At 45.0% G+C, this 18,317-nt stretch overlaps 1 protein-coding gene across 1 annotated transcript in view; it reads left to right on the top strand.

Annotated features, from left to right (window-relative positions):
* The first annotated feature begins 2,621 nt into the window (after positions 1 to 2,621).
* LOC144123200 (neural cell adhesion molecule 2-like) overlaps positions 2,622 to 18,317 on the top strand; it is a 253,850-nt gene continuing 238,154 nt past the window's right edge. Inside the window, exon 1 of the mRNA XM_077656072.1 lies at positions 2,622 to 3,141. Coding sequence (XP_077512198.1) covers positions 3,045 to 3,141 — 97 coding nt within the window. The 5' untranslated portion in view covers positions 2,622 to 3,044. The remainder of the gene's footprint in view (positions 3,142 to 18,317) is intronic.

Raw genomic sequence — 18,317 nt, forward strand, 5'->3', positions numbered from 1 at the left:
TCGGGGCCACCGAGATATCGTACTGATGGTGAAATAAAAGGGAACTGACAATGACAACAAGGACTTGACGAAAGACGTGACAGTAACGTTGTTCTGAGAAGAAAGAAGCTTAAACGACTTGCCGTGGCTACTGAGGATAACACGGTGATCAAATCAGCGCTGTTCTACGAAGCTTCTGGGCCACAGGTCACCAGAAACCGACGGCCAAGACCTATGACGCAACGAGCAGCAGAGGGAGGCTTCTCGGATCGGTGGGGTCATCACATCTGGTCGCGGCGTCGTCTTCGATTCTTCCCGTCTATAGGAGGCAATCACTCAAGCCATAGTGGTCGCCATTTTGGCGTCCTTGCAGCACGGGGAAAAGCTACGGTGCGTGTCTAATCGGGCTTATCCCCCCCCCCTCCCTCTCCTCCGGCCTACACCGCCGAAGCTGGGTGTTGAACGCAAAAATGCCGCCCGTGACGTCACGTGAATACCTCCTATTGGTAGGCGCGGCAGACAGCGCAGTGGGGAACGGCGAGGTCGGACCTGGTCTGGCACGCTGTGGCACAACCTGGTGGTGCGTACCGTGAATAGGCAGCCTACGACCAATGCAGACGCAGGACGACGAAGCTTCAGGACCTTGATATTGAGGGACGTCCGCAACTCAACCAAATATTATGGCTCATTGGCGTTTAACGTCCCAGTGCGACTAAGGCTAAGAGGGACGCCGTAGTGAAGGGCTCCGGAAATTTCGACCACCTGGGGTTCTTTAACGTGCACTGACATCGCACAGTTCACGGGCCTCTAGAATTTCGCCTCCATGAAAATTCTACCGCCGCGGCCGTGATCGAACGCGCGTCTTTCGGGTCAGCAGCCAAGCGCCATAACCACTGAGCCAGCGCGAAGGCTAACTACACCAAATATTACATGACGCCAAGCCGATGAAGACAAAATGACATGACGGATAGTGATTGTATGGCTTATTGGGCGCAGACACAGCACGAGCGCACCGTCCCGCGCCACTGGACGCTTCGCCTTCTTCTTGTCCGTGACAGTATGGTGTAACCCTGCCGCAGCGGTTCGGAGTAAACGCCTGCTTTAGTGTTCTGCTAAGTGACTTTGACAAAGCTGTCTACGTATATGAACCTCGAAACAACTCCCACGCTGCTCTCTGACTTAGTTACCTCCACTCTAAATCTTAATATTTGCGCTGCCTCAGTACAATATTTTAAGCGCACTGATGAAACTCTTGACAATGCCCGTAGTTTCCATTGACGACATAACTTTATGAAAGGTTTATTTTTCAGGCCTTGACGTCTGGTCGAGCCAGTGAACAATTCTAGCCGCTTACTATTTGCCCATTAGGATAGATTGAAGGGCTTTAAGCAGCTTCTTAACATTGCGTAAGGGAATCAGCGACTGAATGAAAGATGCTGGTAGAGAAAAAACTGCTAACGAGGTTTTATAGCGTGCATTATTACGCTGATCTGGCACAACGTGACTCCTGTGCACGTTAGGGATACGTTATGAAATGATGTCCGCCAAAATATTTGGATATATCACTAAGGCATCCATCTGATAACGCGCATTGCTAAAATACGCGTCTACACATTCTCTACGTGTTTTTGCTGCGTCTCTAGGTGGTGGTGGTGGTGGTGGTAGTAGCGTGAAGATGCAAGCGGAATTAGCCTTACAGAGGGCTGTCGGTAACTGCTCCGCCTTTGCCATTGATTTAAGAGGTTGTGCCCCTACCACTGCTCCATAAGACCAGTGTCCCCTAAAGATTTCAGAAGTGATCTTGACACTAGTCGTCCCTTAGTTCGGGAGTCCTCCGTGATGACGGTGCCTAAGAATATCAAATAGTCATTTATCTGAAACAGATCGGTATTTATGTTTCCTAAAACCCGTCTAATTACTTCAATATTTTTGCGTTATAACCAAATACTCAAGATTACCCCCGCTGAGTTTCCCGAAAAATATGACATGCTGCGGTCAAGATCGTAATTAGATCATGCATCATCACAGAAATATTAAACGAAATCAGGAATTGGAGGTGCGTTCTTTGAACAATCACAAGCACATTAATACCAAATTCGCCATTTGCACTCCGGGATCCATCATATGGCATGCGGCAGCTGTAACCTGTTTTTTTCCTCCCGGTCATCACAGCGCGGATACAGCGCTGGACGCGCTTGCAAACTGTATGATTTAAATACTAACGTATTAAATACCAACGTACTTAAATACTAACATATTTAAATCGTATTTAAATCATACAGTTTGCAAGAGCGTCTTGCGCTGCATCCAAGCTGTGGTGACTGGGAGAAAGTTCTAGCTTATTTAAAATTAAAGAGAACCGGCAAGAAGAAGGGACTCAAAGTGGCTTGTACATTCCTGGTACTTCGTAGTCTTTCCCACGCATGCCTTGACCGCCAACGTTTACTCTCCACTAACTGCGGGACCCCGGTCGCCAATGGGGTGAAGAGCGAGCAGCTGTTGCAGCCGTCATCGCCTCTCACTCTCTTTTTTATTTGCCCGGTGCCACAAGAGGGGGGGGGGGGGGGGGCAGGGTTGAGGGCTTCGCTCCGCGTCCACTGGGTGGCGCGGGCGCCAGCGGGCGCGCGCGGCGCTGCTCGGTCAGGTACAATGGGCGAGGGGAAAGGGCGGCGCGAAACCCGGAGCTTGAATCCCGGCGCGTGCGAGCCATCCGCGATATTCGGCTCGGCACTCCGGACCCGGACGCAGGGCGCGTTGTCGCCGCCGCTCTCTCGCGCCCCACCGGAAGAGGACCCACAGCACGGACCGCGTGTTGGGGCGAAGAGAAGTGCTCTGTCGGAGGAACGGGGGGCGCGCTCCGCTTTGATCGCCGCCGACGAAACACCGAGGCGAGCGCGGGACGCTTTTGAGATGCGCTGCCGCGTTCTCGTCCCCGACGGTTGTTGGCTTGTCAGGGTGCGCTGTTCTGGACCTCTGATCGGTGCGCCGCGTCCTCGCTGATCTGGTTCCGTGTTCGACGTGCGCCCGGAACTTGTCGGCGTTGGAGTTGTGTCGCTCCGGCGTAAATGGGCATAGCTGCCATGACTCGGGGACGCTTGGTGTTGGTGCTTCTACAGGTCTTCGCCACGCTCGGGCGATTGGCGGTGACGGCTCAAGACGGCAGTAAGTAAACGCTCTGAAGACTTCCGGCATACTTTATTCAGATACTGAGCTTCAATTTAGTATTTGCTTTAGCGGAAGAAAAAACACAGGCGTCGTGTCCTAAGTTCTTGTGTAGGGCTATTCCACATCTATATTTAACATGAGGACTGTGTCGCTTTAATCATTGAGAAAAAGAGCGCTTATTTTCTTTTTTATTAATTACAATTCGAGGTATTTACCTGTCGGGACTCTCAGTTAAACAAAAACTTCAGCCGCCTCTGGATACGTAGGCTCTTCGTCAGAAATGAATGAAAAACGCCAAAGATCTTAGGCTAAAGAAAAATCTACGCTCGCATAGACTCGTCTGGAAAAAAAAAATGTGAAAGTTGTGCCTGTTCGATTTTTTTTTTCTAGTTTTGGGTGATGCAGTCAGTTATTCACCGCTATTTGAATGACCTCAAAATGAGAACTCACGCGTATGCTACAACAAGGTCAGCAGTTCAAGAAAAACTGGACTCGATGTTATAAACAATGGTTTATTTTTCCGCAGTAAAACATCATAGGTGCACAATTCACTCTGAGATACATCCTCGGTGCTTTACTACTTTGTCAACATTGGACCCATTGCTTCATGGGACATAAAATGTTATGAACCTATTTGGTCGGCTGATTACTTCTGGCACTGCAGGAATAGAAAAGAAAGCTATAAGGAAAGGTTTATAAAAGTTGATTTCTTGCCACTAAAAAGGAGGAAAAGTATACTGGTTCCAAACATATTTCTCTAAAACAAGAGCAGAAATAGCCGCAGTAGAAATGTCAGAGTTAAAATTTCGTAAAATATAATAGGCTTACCAGAACTCGCAAGCGCCAAATCAACAAAAATATCCAACATATGAGCAAAAGGTTTCAATAGCCTATCGAAAAACAGAACAAAAGTTTTGTTTGTGGTCACAACAGGATTTCGCCTCGCATTTTACAACCTAGTTCTGTAGCAACAAGAGAAGTTTCTGCCATAAACACAGAATTTTCAGTAATCCGTCCGAAGGGACCCAGCCAGTCCTGTCGATAAAAGAGGCGAGTTCGCAATACTACAGAAAAATATGTCATTATGACAGAACAACAAAATAGTTTGTTGTTTGGGACCATTTACGTCGCATTTTTCGACTGCGAACATAAGGGGCAGCTTTGAACGAATGAACGCGACTTCAGTTTTTGAAAGTTTAAATAAAAATTGGGCTCATGAAGATCTTTAGGGTTTTTTGTATATTCTGGCCATGGGCGATTAGTTTTTCCATTATGGGACGAAATCGTGAACAGCGACCAACACAAGCTTTCTTAAGCATGGTTTATTATTTTCGTTTCGTATGTGTAGAAAGTGCGTCCATAATAATTTCTATTGCGGCATTAAACTTTGTAGTGGCATAACCACGGTTAGAATATACATCCGGTAACTGCCCTCTAAATTTTATTTTCAAAATTCATGAGAGTAGAAGCGTTCGTTAGTTACACCTTTAATGAAACGCGTCATAGAGCAGCCGGAATTTCTGTGACATAATCAGGAATTTTTTTTCTCGAGGAAGGCGCCGAAATGTTTCATGCCAAAACATGTGCGCATCGATGATCCGCGAAGAATCGTGCTCGGCGGGCAAAAAAAGTAGATTCACTCGCAAAAGAATGGGAAAATATGTACTATGTTTCCTTTCGCAGGCGTTTCGCAAATATGCGTATAAAGGCCATTAGTTGCAATAAAGAAAGCTGACCGAAAAACTGCACTAATTATTGATTATAAGTGCAGGTAAAAAGCGTATTGTGGTATCTAATCAAACCTTTTGATGCCTCTCTTAAATTTTTTGTAAAATTTCAGCGTGCAATAATTGTTGACAACTTCTTCTTAAGTGGGGAAAATGCTGAAAATGTAGACTTCCCTCAATGAACGCAATTATTTTCTTTTTGCACTGAATTCAGGGCCTAAACTTCATATCACCGTATTTTCTTTCATATGGTATTTCTCTGCATGACAACAGAAATGTGCGGTTTTTTCAGCGCACCAATACCTATATATTTGAACTCAGTTGAACCAATTTTAGGCAAAATACTATATTTATATGCACATTATAAAATTATTTGAATCGGCCGCACTGTTCCTAAAAAAGAAATTTAATTTTAGAATTTTACCAGCACAAATTTAATTTTTTTCCAATTTTGTTCTAGCATGCGCTCTCGCAAAATGCCGATGCCGGTGACATTGTGCATGGGAATCAAATCCTTGGCTTGGCAGACAACAGGGAAAGTAATGAAAAAAAGAATAAATTGTAAATTGCTGGGTTTAACGCTCAGAAGCAACACATGCATGGACTGGGTGAGACGCCGCAGAGAAAAGCTCAGAATTAATTTAGATCACCTACGCTTCTTTGAAGTGCACTGGCATCGCGCAGCACAAGAGCATTTTTGAATTTCACCTCTAACGAAATATGACCGCAGCGGCCGGGATAAAAACCGTGACTTTCAGTACAGCATCGCAATGGCAAAGCCACTGAGCCATCGTGGTGCGTCCAGAAAAGTATAAAATTAAGATATATATATTGTTGGTACGCTCCTGAACAGCGCTCATTGAACAAGAAAGAGACCAAAGGAATCCGCCGTTGCTTAAAGCTAGGCAATTCCGCGGAGGTTACAGAAACTTTGAACGCCGGAGAAAGCTTGACGTTGCAACCATACCAAGCAAGTTAAATTCCCTGAAGATAATGAGATGCAGCGGAGGAGAGACAGAATACAGAAGAGACACGGGCAAGTATTCGTGTCTCTCACAGTATTTTGCCTCTCCGGACCTACATGTAATTTGCACGAACTAGCACAAAGCGCCACCTCAGCGATGTTGAAAGAGGACTGAGTGGAAAAATGATAGGTAATGTACACTAGCTCAAGAAAGACGCAGTTTGAAAGTAATCATGGCGGATGCCGTTGGTAGACGTTTTGATTTAAAAATAAGCCGCCGTCATACTCTATTTTTTTTTTGCTCGTTGCTGAAACTGCGGTCTTAGAATGAAGCAGCTTACATCTGAGATACACAATAGGTCTGGTTGAACGGTCGTCTGTATTTTTTTTTACTTTCAAAAGAAGTGTGCTTCAGCACAGTAAGACTAGGCTTGCAGTCTGGAAGTCTCAACGTAGAAGTAGGAAAACCCTGTTTTGTATTTTTAATTATCCTTTCAGTAAGTTCAGGGTGAGTTCCGCGTTGCTCGACGATATTGTCTACGTTAAAAGATTTGGCTAAACTGAGACCAGTAATGTTCTTTTTCCGGGCATGGCATATATGAGCTCGCCATTACATCCCCCGAAATATGAGGCAAGGCTTGAAATGAGCTGCAGTGAAGATCCTTATGGAGGCATAAATTTAGGCTGCTTCGCTCTGAGCTGGCAACATCATTCTCCACTTAAGCTAAGAATCCCTGACCTGAGCTCATATGGGGTCTGCGTAATGCATGGTTGTCTGGACCGTCTCAAAGGTAATTAGGCACGGCGCGGCCTAACTTTAAGTCTCCCAGAAAAGGTCTGTTGGCTTCTCCGGCAAAGGTTTCTGCGCGGACCGATAAGAAGTCGATGCTGAAGTTTCTTTAGTAGGAAAAAAAAATCTGCAATACCGTTCACTGCGCGCTGCATTAGGTTAGTGCGGGAGGTGGTGGTCATAATATCGTTTAATGAAGGGAGGAACAGGAAGAGGTGACGTGCTGTGTTCGACCTCAACGGTGTGGCGTCGTTGATGCGCACTAAAACGGGCTTAGTAATTTTATGTTATAAAATAGGACATTCAAGCCACTTCGCCTCACTTATACTTCTTTATACTTCTTATACTTCTTTATACTGCTTATACTTCTTTATATAACTACTACACGAACGAAAATATATTGGCTCTTCTAAAGCTAGGGATCCCTAGCTCTGCTCGTAAACAGTAGTTATCTTTCCTTATTTATTTTATTTCCGCTCCTGATTGGTGGTCAGTGCCTTTGAAATGAGATTGGAGAGGTAGGAAGGAGTTTAGTGCCTTTCCGGTTATGAAGTTAGATGGAGTGGTGAGCGCTGACACAAAGTATAAAAATTCACAGGAAGGTTACCAGATTGCAACGCACATTATCTAGCTTTAGCTGGCTTATGATAGCGAAAAAATGCGGAGGTATTAGACCTGATTTATTAGCACATTTGCGTCGTATTCGGGGAGGGGGGGGGGGGGGGCAGAGGGTGCGGACGTGCAGGACGTGCAGGAGGTGCTTGGATGATGTGTCGGAAGTGCATTTTGAAGCGAATGAAAGCTTCGCTACGCTACTTGAAGCCGATTACACCGTGCGTTGCCGGTTGATCTTGAAGGGAGCCAAACGCAAAGTATGGCTATAGGCCTTACCATATGGGGTCCACCACGCTGTCACACCACTTGACCTTTGACCTTCTGATTCGCCGGTAGACGGCGGTAGAATAGTCAAGTGACAATCGTATGATGTAACGCGATGGAATCTGCCGTTGTGACGTCAGTCTGGGGAGAATATACAGGCCGCAGCGTCGATTGGATGACCAACATCTCGCGATAAAGCCTTAATTTAAATGTCGCCTGCCAGGGTGTCAGGTGGGCACACTGCCTTTCCAGTGTGCGGAACGAACTCAACATTACAGACACCAAGCCGCGTTTAGTTGCCCGATACACCACAACTTTCGCTCTCTAACCAGGTTCAGCAGAAGTTAAACCGCAGCTAATTTTGTTTACCGCTGGGGGCAAAAAAGCAAAGTTTTACCCAAGGGTGCACCCAAATGTGGGCTTGCGGACGCCGACGCCAGCGGCGCAAAACCGAGAAAGGAGCGAATAACAGCTATCGCTGTAATCGCTAGGCTACCGCCGCAGAGGCCTAGGAGTTAGAACATCCGCGTTGTACGCGAGAGGTGCTGGGCACGTAGCTGGCTAGTAGTTTTACCGGTGGGTGCCCGGCGGTGGGCCCTGCGGATGGCGCTGTCGGTGCCATATTTTGGAGGAGCCAGCTAAATGGCTCAAGCTGAAGAAAAAAAAAAGTCTGAATTGGTAAGAATCGCTGCAAAATATCACTCGATTGGTTTTTTTTTTTCTGCGAAGCAAATTATCAGCGACTTCATGCTTCTACGGTTCCAGAAAACAGGCATTCCTTGACAACGTACTCGAAGCCTGACTAGTCACATACTCGGCCGATGGTGTCCTGTCTCGGAGAGTATCGACCACAGAAGAGTATCGACCACAGGCCTGTGGCGTCACTGAAGCGCTTTGTTATCCCAGACACCATTATTAAATGCATTTTTAACCCAGAACAATTTTCATCATTAACAGCGTGACGTTCACTTTAGATTGTAGGCACCAACGGTGAATTAACGTTACCTCTCTATTCCTTCAGCCTGGTGCACTGCGTCTTTGCCAATCTGTTAAACTATTCACTAGAATTGGTTTTAAAAACCCTGTAGAAATTTATGGCACTGGATTTCAGGGTTGATTTTGGCGAGGAAATGACCAAGCTTAACTCTACTACGTAAAGCTGGCTCACAAGTTCATATAAACAAAATATTTTCAGTTTCGTGACAGCTTAGTGCCGACAACGCACCCGTAGTTTCAGGGGCTTAATAATAAAAAGTACAGTCATTCCGGTGGAACGCGCACGCCCATAGTGCTTGTCTGAATTGCGTGTACGCTCTAAACACGAATGAGCCTATATGGAGTAAGCAGAGAGTAATTTGTCCTCTAGCGCAGTCCTCTTTGGGTGCAGGGTATACCGCCCAAGTTTTGAAGTAGACTTCGATCACTAAATAAATTCAAAGCTTGCTATTGGCAACAGAAACCCACTCCCATCCCAAAGAATAGCAACTTAATTCAGTTGACAATGAAAAGCGGCTTTTAAATGCGGCACTGAAGGTCTTGAAGTTAGTAAATAGAGGAGGCGGAAACCTCAGCTAAAATCTTTGTAGCTGCTAGAATTTCGCATGTTTTTTAAAAGGGAATTTGTTTCCGTTTGCAACCGTAAGTATTCCGTATTTTCAGTGGTGGAAATCTACCTCAAAGCTTGGGCAGTGCACCATGTTCCTAGAAGGGTGTGCGCCGGAGGACAGCTTAAACCCTATTACTCCTCTAGAGAGTGTAGGTGCCTTCTCAGGAGCATAGCTCTCCACGGCGGCGCTGTTGTGCTCCAAACTCCGTGGATATTGTTTCCTACTTTGTTCGACGCTTTCGTATGAATTTTCCACCATCGTTGCTACCTGGTCAGTGTTTCAATAAGAACTTCATTCCAATCTGCCTTATGTGGTTCATTATTTTCAACCTCAGCTGCCTGACCAGCTTACTTTGTTGAAATTCATTCTTATCTGCCGTGTTTAGTCAGTTATTTCAAGGTTTTATAGGCCTAGACGATCTCTGGAGCTCCGAAAACTCTCTGAAAAATGTCGTTACTGATAGCCAAAAATAACAGGATGCTGAGATCACCAGATGCAGCAAAAATTAGCACAAACTTTTTGTTGGTGCATGTTAGCTTGCCTGCTCCATCATTTACCCCTCGCTCGCTTTTCTTTGTCATCGTGAGGAGAGAGTACGCTGCTCAATGTGCCATCGCTCAATGCCTCTGTCCAATTCGATTCACATCGGTTAGTTAGCTGTGCATGTCGCCTGAACTAGTCATGGCATTTGGAGTTTGTAGGAGCCTACAGGACATGTAGCGCGCAAATGTCATCGAAGGGATACGCACTCGTTCGAAGGAATTAGTGTTCGACTCATTTCTGTCTAAGTGATTGCAGTTCGAAAGTTCAAAACAACATTCTTAAATTTGTTCTAGCAAAGAATTGTTCTAACTAGGAAGTAACCGATTCCTACATACGGCACAATGAGCGCAACCATGTGAACTTTCGGGCTCACGCTAATACTTCTTAAGGTCTCCAGACCACTGAAGGGTAACGTCTTTAAATTCATCTTCCGCTTCCCCTCCTCAGTTTTCAATTTCGAACGCCGGCTTTGCTTTGTCTTTTTGTTTGTTTTGTACTTTGCTCCAATGGGCGCGGCTCACTTAAGTCTCCCCATTTTTAGCCAAATGAGCCGTTGCGCAAACCCCCTGCGGGTTAGTCGCAGCCATTTGGGGTAATCAGGTCGCTGTAGAGCTCATTGAAAGCGTCTCTACGTGTCTGGCAACCATAGACACGACTCATCAACGTTCATTTTTTAGCTGAAATAGTTGCTATTATACGTTCGATTATTCTGAAGCCTGAAATAACATTAACAAACTTATGTCTGAGTTTTCCAGGAAGGAAGTAAAATATATACGCATTTTGATAAAGAGTTTTGATTTGTTATTACATTCCTAGCGCCATGTTACGCTGACCGACCTAATACCTAGACAATCTCCCCAAAAGCTAACTGGGCGGAGTATAATAAGGGCTAATCAGTAGTAGTAAGTAAGTTCTCAAAACTCAAGCTATTCGTAAAAAAAAAAACGCCCTGAGCATAGAGAGTGGCACATCAGGAACGCAATGTCAATGATACGCATGCAGTTAAACGTTCACGACGTTAGCATCTATTACATTACAAATGTTGTACAACATGAAGGTACGCACAACTGAGCACATCAGAAAGGAAAGTAGTTTTCCTAGTTACGCATCACCTTCATTCTTATGGTGCCTCCTGTCACAGACAGTTCTATTGAAAGAAAACACAAAAATCAGCTGTCCATTTCCTTTTCAGGAGATTTATTTAGCACTGCGGCGCACTGCAATACAGAGCCGGGGTGCGATTCGAAAATATTTTGCACGTTTATATTTAGGATATAACCCGTTCGCTATTCCCTCTGATGGACCGCATACTTCGCAAGAAAGACTTAGTAGCGTTTCGGATCACGGCGCTTTCGAGGAGAGAAACATAATGAAGACAATATATTCTGGACATACATCGGGGACATGATAACACCCGATGGGTAAACAAATAAATAAACAGAAGAATAAAACATATTCGAGCTAGTGCAAACTGCTTGTGTCTCGGAATCAACACATAATTAGGGAACATCAGTGTTGAATGTCAGCGAAGGGGCAATCGAAGGGCTTATCAACAATCGTTTCGTGCGCAATGTCTCATAAGGAGTAGCAAGGAGAGCTTATATATTCGCATATTTTATTACAAACCGCTCAACAGGCATGCTGCGCTACTTTTGATGAGCAGGTAAAAGCAATTGGCTGCAGTTCAGATTGTTCTGCCATCTAATGAAGCGTAGTTGCGCAAGTCTCATGCGGTTCTGGGACTGGGATTACAGATCCAGAAGCTGAGTTCTTCCGCGGCTTCGACCACCGAACTGGCCCAATGGTTACTCTACGGGCCACTTTTTAAAAATTGCATCACAGAAAGAATTTAACACATTTCAACAGAAAAAAAGGCAGACGCCAACCAAGGGTTTTTGTCAAAACAGACGTGGGAAATGGCTTCTATCATCGCCAAAGAAAAGAACTGGCTTTCACGCCAGTATCTCGAGTCCTTGGTGATTCAGACCACCGAAAAAAGACAACCGTAACATCGGCAATCTCCCGCCAACCTATGCAAGATGCCTTGGACGATTATTGAAGCCTATTTAGGCTTCGCGGTTCTACAATAAAAATTTAGTGAACAAGGCTTCCGTATGAAAGCCGAAGCGTCTGTTTTGACAAAAACCTTTGGTCGGCGTCTGCCTTTTTTTCTATTGAAATGAGTTACTTACTTCCCGACAAGACAAGATTTCTTCAGACCTTAGATTTAATAAGAAGGAATTTATTTGTAATTTTGGCGATCCCTACGACGTGCGCCGTATCTCCTTACAGTAACCGTGAAGAACCAGGGATATTAACTTAGAAACATCGCATACTTCCGTTCATATACCTGGCCAGAAATAAGCAAGTGTTGTAAACAGAATCTCGCATATATCCGTCAAGAATAAAACGTTTGTCCAGCACTGTAATCAGTAATCATACTATAAAACATTGCTACTATGTGAACCGACTGAATATCTCATGAGAGGCGTATTCAAAATTTTCTAAATTTTCTCGCAGCGCACAGTCGCGAGTAAAAAAGATTAGCACAGCGATGGCACTGGAACAGCGAAAATCGCACTGCGTGGCTGGCGCGGCGCCGTGCTTTGCTTTGCGAACACAGCTCACACTTTTATTATCGGTGTGGTCGTTACCGCAGCGCCGAGCGTTGCTAACTTCTGCTTCGGTGGTACGTCACTAGTGTTAATCTATTCTTTATTCGCGACTGCACTTTAGCTTAGCAAATATACGCATAGCTTAGCAAATATAGGCATTGCATTAGTTCATATTTGTTATTTCCCTTGCACTATTTAGACGAAGCATCAAATTTTTGTCGGTAACCTTGTGTTGGTAAGTTTCCAGTGTTCTACTGTCATTGTCCCTCTGTCCTTAAATATAGCGAATAAAAGGAAGGCGTGTACGCATGTTCATAAAAGAGAAAAATGTTTCAAAGACGAGTTTTATTTGGTTTATTTTCCTCAAATTGCATATGTATAAGTGCACGGTGCTTACACGCGTTAAACATACAGGAATTTCAAGAGCAACAGAAGCAGAAAGCTCCGCTAGACTGAGAGATTATAGTTCTGGAGCTCTGCCAGCACAGAGTGAAATTCTGCGCGAAGAGATGACCTTGCTCTTGAGAAAATTTGGAAGTAACTCCTAGTTGTTTTTTCTCGATTTACACACTTAACGAAACCACTTTAGTGTAATACTCCGCGGCAATACAGACAAATGAGCTAACCTGCCGGCCTACCCGTGTAAAATGAACGAAAGAAGCGCCACCTTTCTTAGAGGTCGTACTGGCTTTTGGAACAATATTTAACATGTGGCACCACCATATAGGATCCCACTTTACTGCCTTTGGTACTGAAGTCGAACTCACCATTCAGAAAGAGCGTGAACGCCGCTGGGAACATGTGACTGGCTTGGGCCCCTTAAGTCGCTGCACACGGCGCGTCACGCAGGTAACTGGGCGGCATCCGAAACCAGTTGCGAATGGAGCCATCTTGTAACAAGAAAAACTCGCTTACCTTCCTCGAAGGTAATTGTGATTCATACAGCGAAAGCGATGAACAAGGATACGCTTTACCGGGCGCAGTTACTGTAGTCCTCAATGAACGTGGTGCCGCCTTTTGCTTACACGTACTATTTCGACTTTTCCAAGCCCTGTTCTTAGCCACGTCAAGTTCACAAACTCCAAGCCAAGTTCACAGACTCAAACTTTGTGAACTTGGAATTAGGATTTCTCCATCTAGCTAGGCATAGTATCCCCCGTTAGCCTCCCTTTAGACAGTTTCTTTCGCACCTTAACGAAGGAGGCTGGACGAGACCTTTGAAGATTGTAGTTGAACACTTTCTACCGGGCAAAAAAAAATATATAACTTTTCTACAACGTCTCCTCTCAAGTCTGCACACTTAGTCCCACAAGGTTAATTTTTTTTGTTCTAGCTAGGAGATATCCATCGTCAAAGGCAGCCGAAGAGGCACTGATGTGGAAAAGTTCACGTTTATTGAACGAAAATTTTTATACTTTTATGCTTTTATGCTACTTTTATTTCTTTCTACTTTTATACAGGCGAATCCGGAGATGAGGAGGTAGTGTAAGGGTATCCTAATGAGACGGCACTTCGCGCAAGCCGGGAGTGTATTATCGAAAAATTCCCCACTTGGTTTTCCACTTAGGTGTTCTCTCATCTACGACAACAGCTTTGCGTAATGTATTCTTGGTATTGTTTTGTATTTTAACAGCGATCGACAAGGATTACTCCTTTTCTGGCCCAAAGAACAGTGCCATCACCTTCCCAGCTGAAAAAATCTTCACTGCTTTTTTTGGAACTCTTCAGAGAGACGTTGCCTGCAGCTTTGAACACTGCCAAATATAGAACATAAAGCTGTGACATTCAACGCAGGAATACATTTATCGTCTGCATCGTAGGCATTCCTGCAGTAGTTCAGCCCTGGCGAAACACTTCTTAGCCAGCAAAATTTTATTTCGACCACAGCCATGAACAGACGCAGAGATTACATAATATTGCAATTAAGACCGCCAAACACTTCCTGAAAATGTCCTTTAAGGCGGGCTTTGCGTCGATGCTCAACAATTGCCGTACCTATCCCACAAACTATTCCTTTTGAATTGCTCGTCACAAAACTTTGCCTACTTTTTATAGTAGTAGAAATAGTAGTAGTAGTAGTGGTCGTGGTTTATTTAAAAATAAATTAAAAAACTGAAGGAAAAGAATGTTGCCGGCCACGACAATTGCTATTTAATATCTTAAGCACCCGAGCTGCAGCCGGCGGAGATGAAAGGGAAAGGAAGAGGATAGCGAAGAGAAGTAGCAACAAAGGACATGGGAGAGCTTTGTACACCATTTACAAAATACATAAAGCAATCAAGCTCGCGCCGCTCTCGCGCTAATGTTCAGGCTCTTTTCGAGCGAGATGTCTTAAACTGAATTTTATTCGGTTGTACATGCGGTGAAAAATTTCAATTTTCGGAAGGGTAGCCTGGCGGCCGGTCCTACTGGCCAAAATATCCTCAGTCCAGGACTCCGACAGTTTCTGCTATCTTACAAGCGCGCACGATAAGCTGTTACTGATCAGTCAGGTTAGAGTTGTACGGAACAGCTTGCCAAGAGGAGGCATTGGTCTTAGGCATAGGTGGCCACCGTGGACACTTTGGACACTCCCAGTTTTAGGGGTATAGGGTGGGCTCGGAGGAGATGATGGTATGCTTGTGGTGAAGATTTCCGAAGGAGATCGTCTGGAGTTGGTCCTCCATAAAGATGAAAGATGAAACTTCAACTCAACTTGAAGAGCTTCTTTTTTCTTCAGCGTGCTATATTCTGCCGATGTTTAATTTCGTTCATTCAAGAGCAATCCATCTTCATGACTTCTGTGCAGGCCCCATGGTAATTAACTGATGCCATCTTCGCTGCCATCTATTCCTTAAAGTAAATATGTTCGATAACTGGACTAAACGCCGTACTTTCCATTTTAGTTGCAACAGCTACAGCTGTCTTTCTCGATTGAAACGCATGTTGGCCGTTAAAGATTTCTGGTTCTATCACAAAAATATACCACCTACGTCAAATGTTCTTCGGATGACGAATATATATATATATATATATATATATATATATATATATATATATATATATATATATATATATATATATATATATATATATATATATATAATTATATTCTTAGTAGGAAGCTCTGGAGGCAGGCTGAACTTTCTTGTCGGCTTCAGATAAATCATATGTTTCTACTTATATTTCTGGGTTGCAACGGAGCACCTCGGGACCTTCTCGATAGACCTCTGTGCACCTGTTCCCTATCTCAACCACTTCTTTGGACTGCCACCATCAATCACCCTTGGCCTAAGTCCCGAAGAAGGCGATAGGTTCCTGCTTTTATATAATGTCTTCTTTCGTTAAAAAAGGACAGAAACCCAGCATTTTTTTCATAAAAGAAAGAAAATGGCAATTTATTTTTGACCTACTTCCCTTTTGCAGTATCAAGGCTGAAATCGGCAAGAAGTGAAGGAACGCTCGCAGCAAACTTTCAGCTGTGTCTTAGATGACGCGGTGCCAGCACTTGGCGCCTGTTCTAGTATTTATTCGTTCGCATATAAAATGCCATATTATATCGGGTTGCACTAGGCAGAAAAAAGCCATACCTAGTAACCATCAGCACCGTCTCTGCGCCGTTGACAATAAGGTGCAAACCGGATTATAGATGGCTGCAACGCTGCCTGCTCATTTAAACCTTTTTTTTCCTTTCTTCTGCAGAAACGTAGCAGCCAATGAAAAGGTGGGCAAGCATGCATTATGCACACGGACTGCTTCACATAGGGGGCAGACTTGTCTTGTATAATGGTCTTGCATAAGGCGAAAAAAGCGCTCTTGAACAAAATGCAGTGCAGCTTTTTTCAGGGCGCTGTGAAACTCGCTTAGCTTGTTGGTAGAGCAAAAATAAAATAAATGAAGATGCTGAACTGCTTATCTAGCTTATAATTTTTTTTGAGCTTCTTGACTACCTACTTTCCTCAGCTTCCAGAGAATTGTTGAGAGAATAGTTTAGCTACAATGGGCTTTATTGTCAATAAACTCGAAATCCTCGTCACGTGTAAAGATTTTTTTTTCGAAGAGAACGGAGTGTAAGTACATTTTAGCGCTCCTTAACATGAAAGCCTCTTGCACGATCCGAGAAAGTACCAAAGTGCGATATGCTATGCAGATATGACAGCTTCGTTCCCTAAGCTGACATCTGCTTGCCAACAAATACGAAGACGCCACTGCGGTTTTCTTCTTTCTATCATTTCGTCTTTTTCACGCCGGTCGATTATTTCTTCAAAACAGTTATCACGTTTACAGAGCGACGTAAAAAAAGCACCAAGAACTTTTGCGACCTGAAATGATTCTATTTCCGCGACGCAGGGTCGTGAAATCATATCCCCGGGAGCATCCCCTGCTAGCATCGCAGAACTCGGGTTCGCGTTAATTACTCGCCACTCGAGCCCAGGCAGGCACCAACGCATCCGCCTCAGAGCCCACCGGCCACGAAAGGGGAGGGGGGGGGGGGCGCAGCGAGGCCTTTCCAGCCCATACAGCGCGCGGTCAGCCATCGTGGGCTATACGACCGCTAAACCCGGCAAAGTCAAGCTTCCATCATGGTGTGGATGTTGGAGAGGGGGAGGGAATGTCAGCAGACGCGAAACGCGCACACAAGCCGCAAACAACGGTTGCGATGACTAGCAACACGGACGTGGTCCTGTCATTATGACGCTGCCCAGCAGGCGCGCCATAAAAGTTTGAAATAAAAGGCAAAGGCCAAGGTAAACAGCGCTTTATTGTGGAAAGGCAAGCGCAACAAACGTTCGAGCCCGCGTTTCAAGCAGCTACTTGGGTTGCCCCTTTGCCGCGAGCTACGCTCGGAGCGAATGCACAGTGGATAGAAAAAAGAGGTAAATAAGGCTCGGCCGTCCGGCGAAGCACGAGCCGCAGCGGCGGACGTTCGCACATTAATCTTGGCCCGCTCGTCCTGCGCCGCCCGAGAAGGGAGGTGAAGTGTCGACACCCGGCCGCCGGTCACGTTATGAGTGATGGCCCCGGGGAAGCAACGCATCCGTCCGGTGCGCCACAGAGGCAGGTCCGGTGGCCACTGCGTAACGGTGCGCCATAAGCGTAACCGAAGCGCCCTTACGTGGAGTAACCTAACGTGTATCATCTCCGGGAGCGAAATCAGGGTGGGCTCGAGAATAAACAACCGCCACTAATGCGCAGATTTGGTCATTTTTGAAAGTGAGTGTGACGTCCGCGACCGGTCATTAGTTATACGAGCGCAAGATTTCACTCTGCGTCGGCTTGAAGATGGCGGCCTCATGATACTGGCCGTGTGAATGAACAGACAAGTGCGGTCACGTCCTCACAGCGACGGCACTGAGAGTCGCGTCGTCCGGAACCGGTTTTTAATGCGAAAGCACGGGGTTTATTGTCCACGAGGTCGTGTCACCAAAGTGTGTCATCAAAAAATGTCCGCATAGACTGTGTCGTGCTCAAAAACGGTACCATCAAACGAATAATTGTGATGGATAGAGGACGATGTGAGGATGATGCGCAAAAATTTTGATGTCAATTGAATGATTAGTTAGTTAATTAGAGTAAATAATGCCGGAAACGTGTAAATAACGCCGACGTAGATATAGTGAGTGGACGGGAAAACAGCCGAGGATGGCAAAATAGAATAAAATAGGGAAATTAGTTATAATAAAGGTTTAAATGGTATAAAATGTTTTTGATGAGTGATATTTAAACGAAGAAGTTTGACCGACATGGATTAATTAGTCAATTAATTAGAAGGAAACGTCAATGGACTCAAAGAGAGGCAAAGAGAGGCGACGAATGTCGAGGAGGCGTCAATGCTTTTGCATTCCTCCAAAGCGGGTAGCCGTAGTGACCTCTGACGTTTTTCGAAGAAAAATCTTCGCGCTCAGTAAGATCTTGAAATGAGTTTATTTCTTGAATGGTTACATGGGACTGCTTGGTTTGACCGATTCCCAGAACCTGTGCTGCGCTCTGCCCGAATACACTGAAGGCGCACACATTTAAAGCCCCCGCCAAAGAAGTGCCACGAAATACTAACCCCAAATTGTTGTA

The sequence above is a fragment of the Amblyomma americanum genome, chromosome 3, assembly GCF_052857255.1.
Source record: "Amblyomma americanum isolate KBUSLIRL-KWMA chromosome 3, ASM5285725v1, whole genome shotgun sequence".
NCBI classification, from domain to species: domain Eukaryota; kingdom Metazoa; phylum Arthropoda; class Arachnida; order Ixodida; family Ixodidae; genus Amblyomma; species Amblyomma americanum.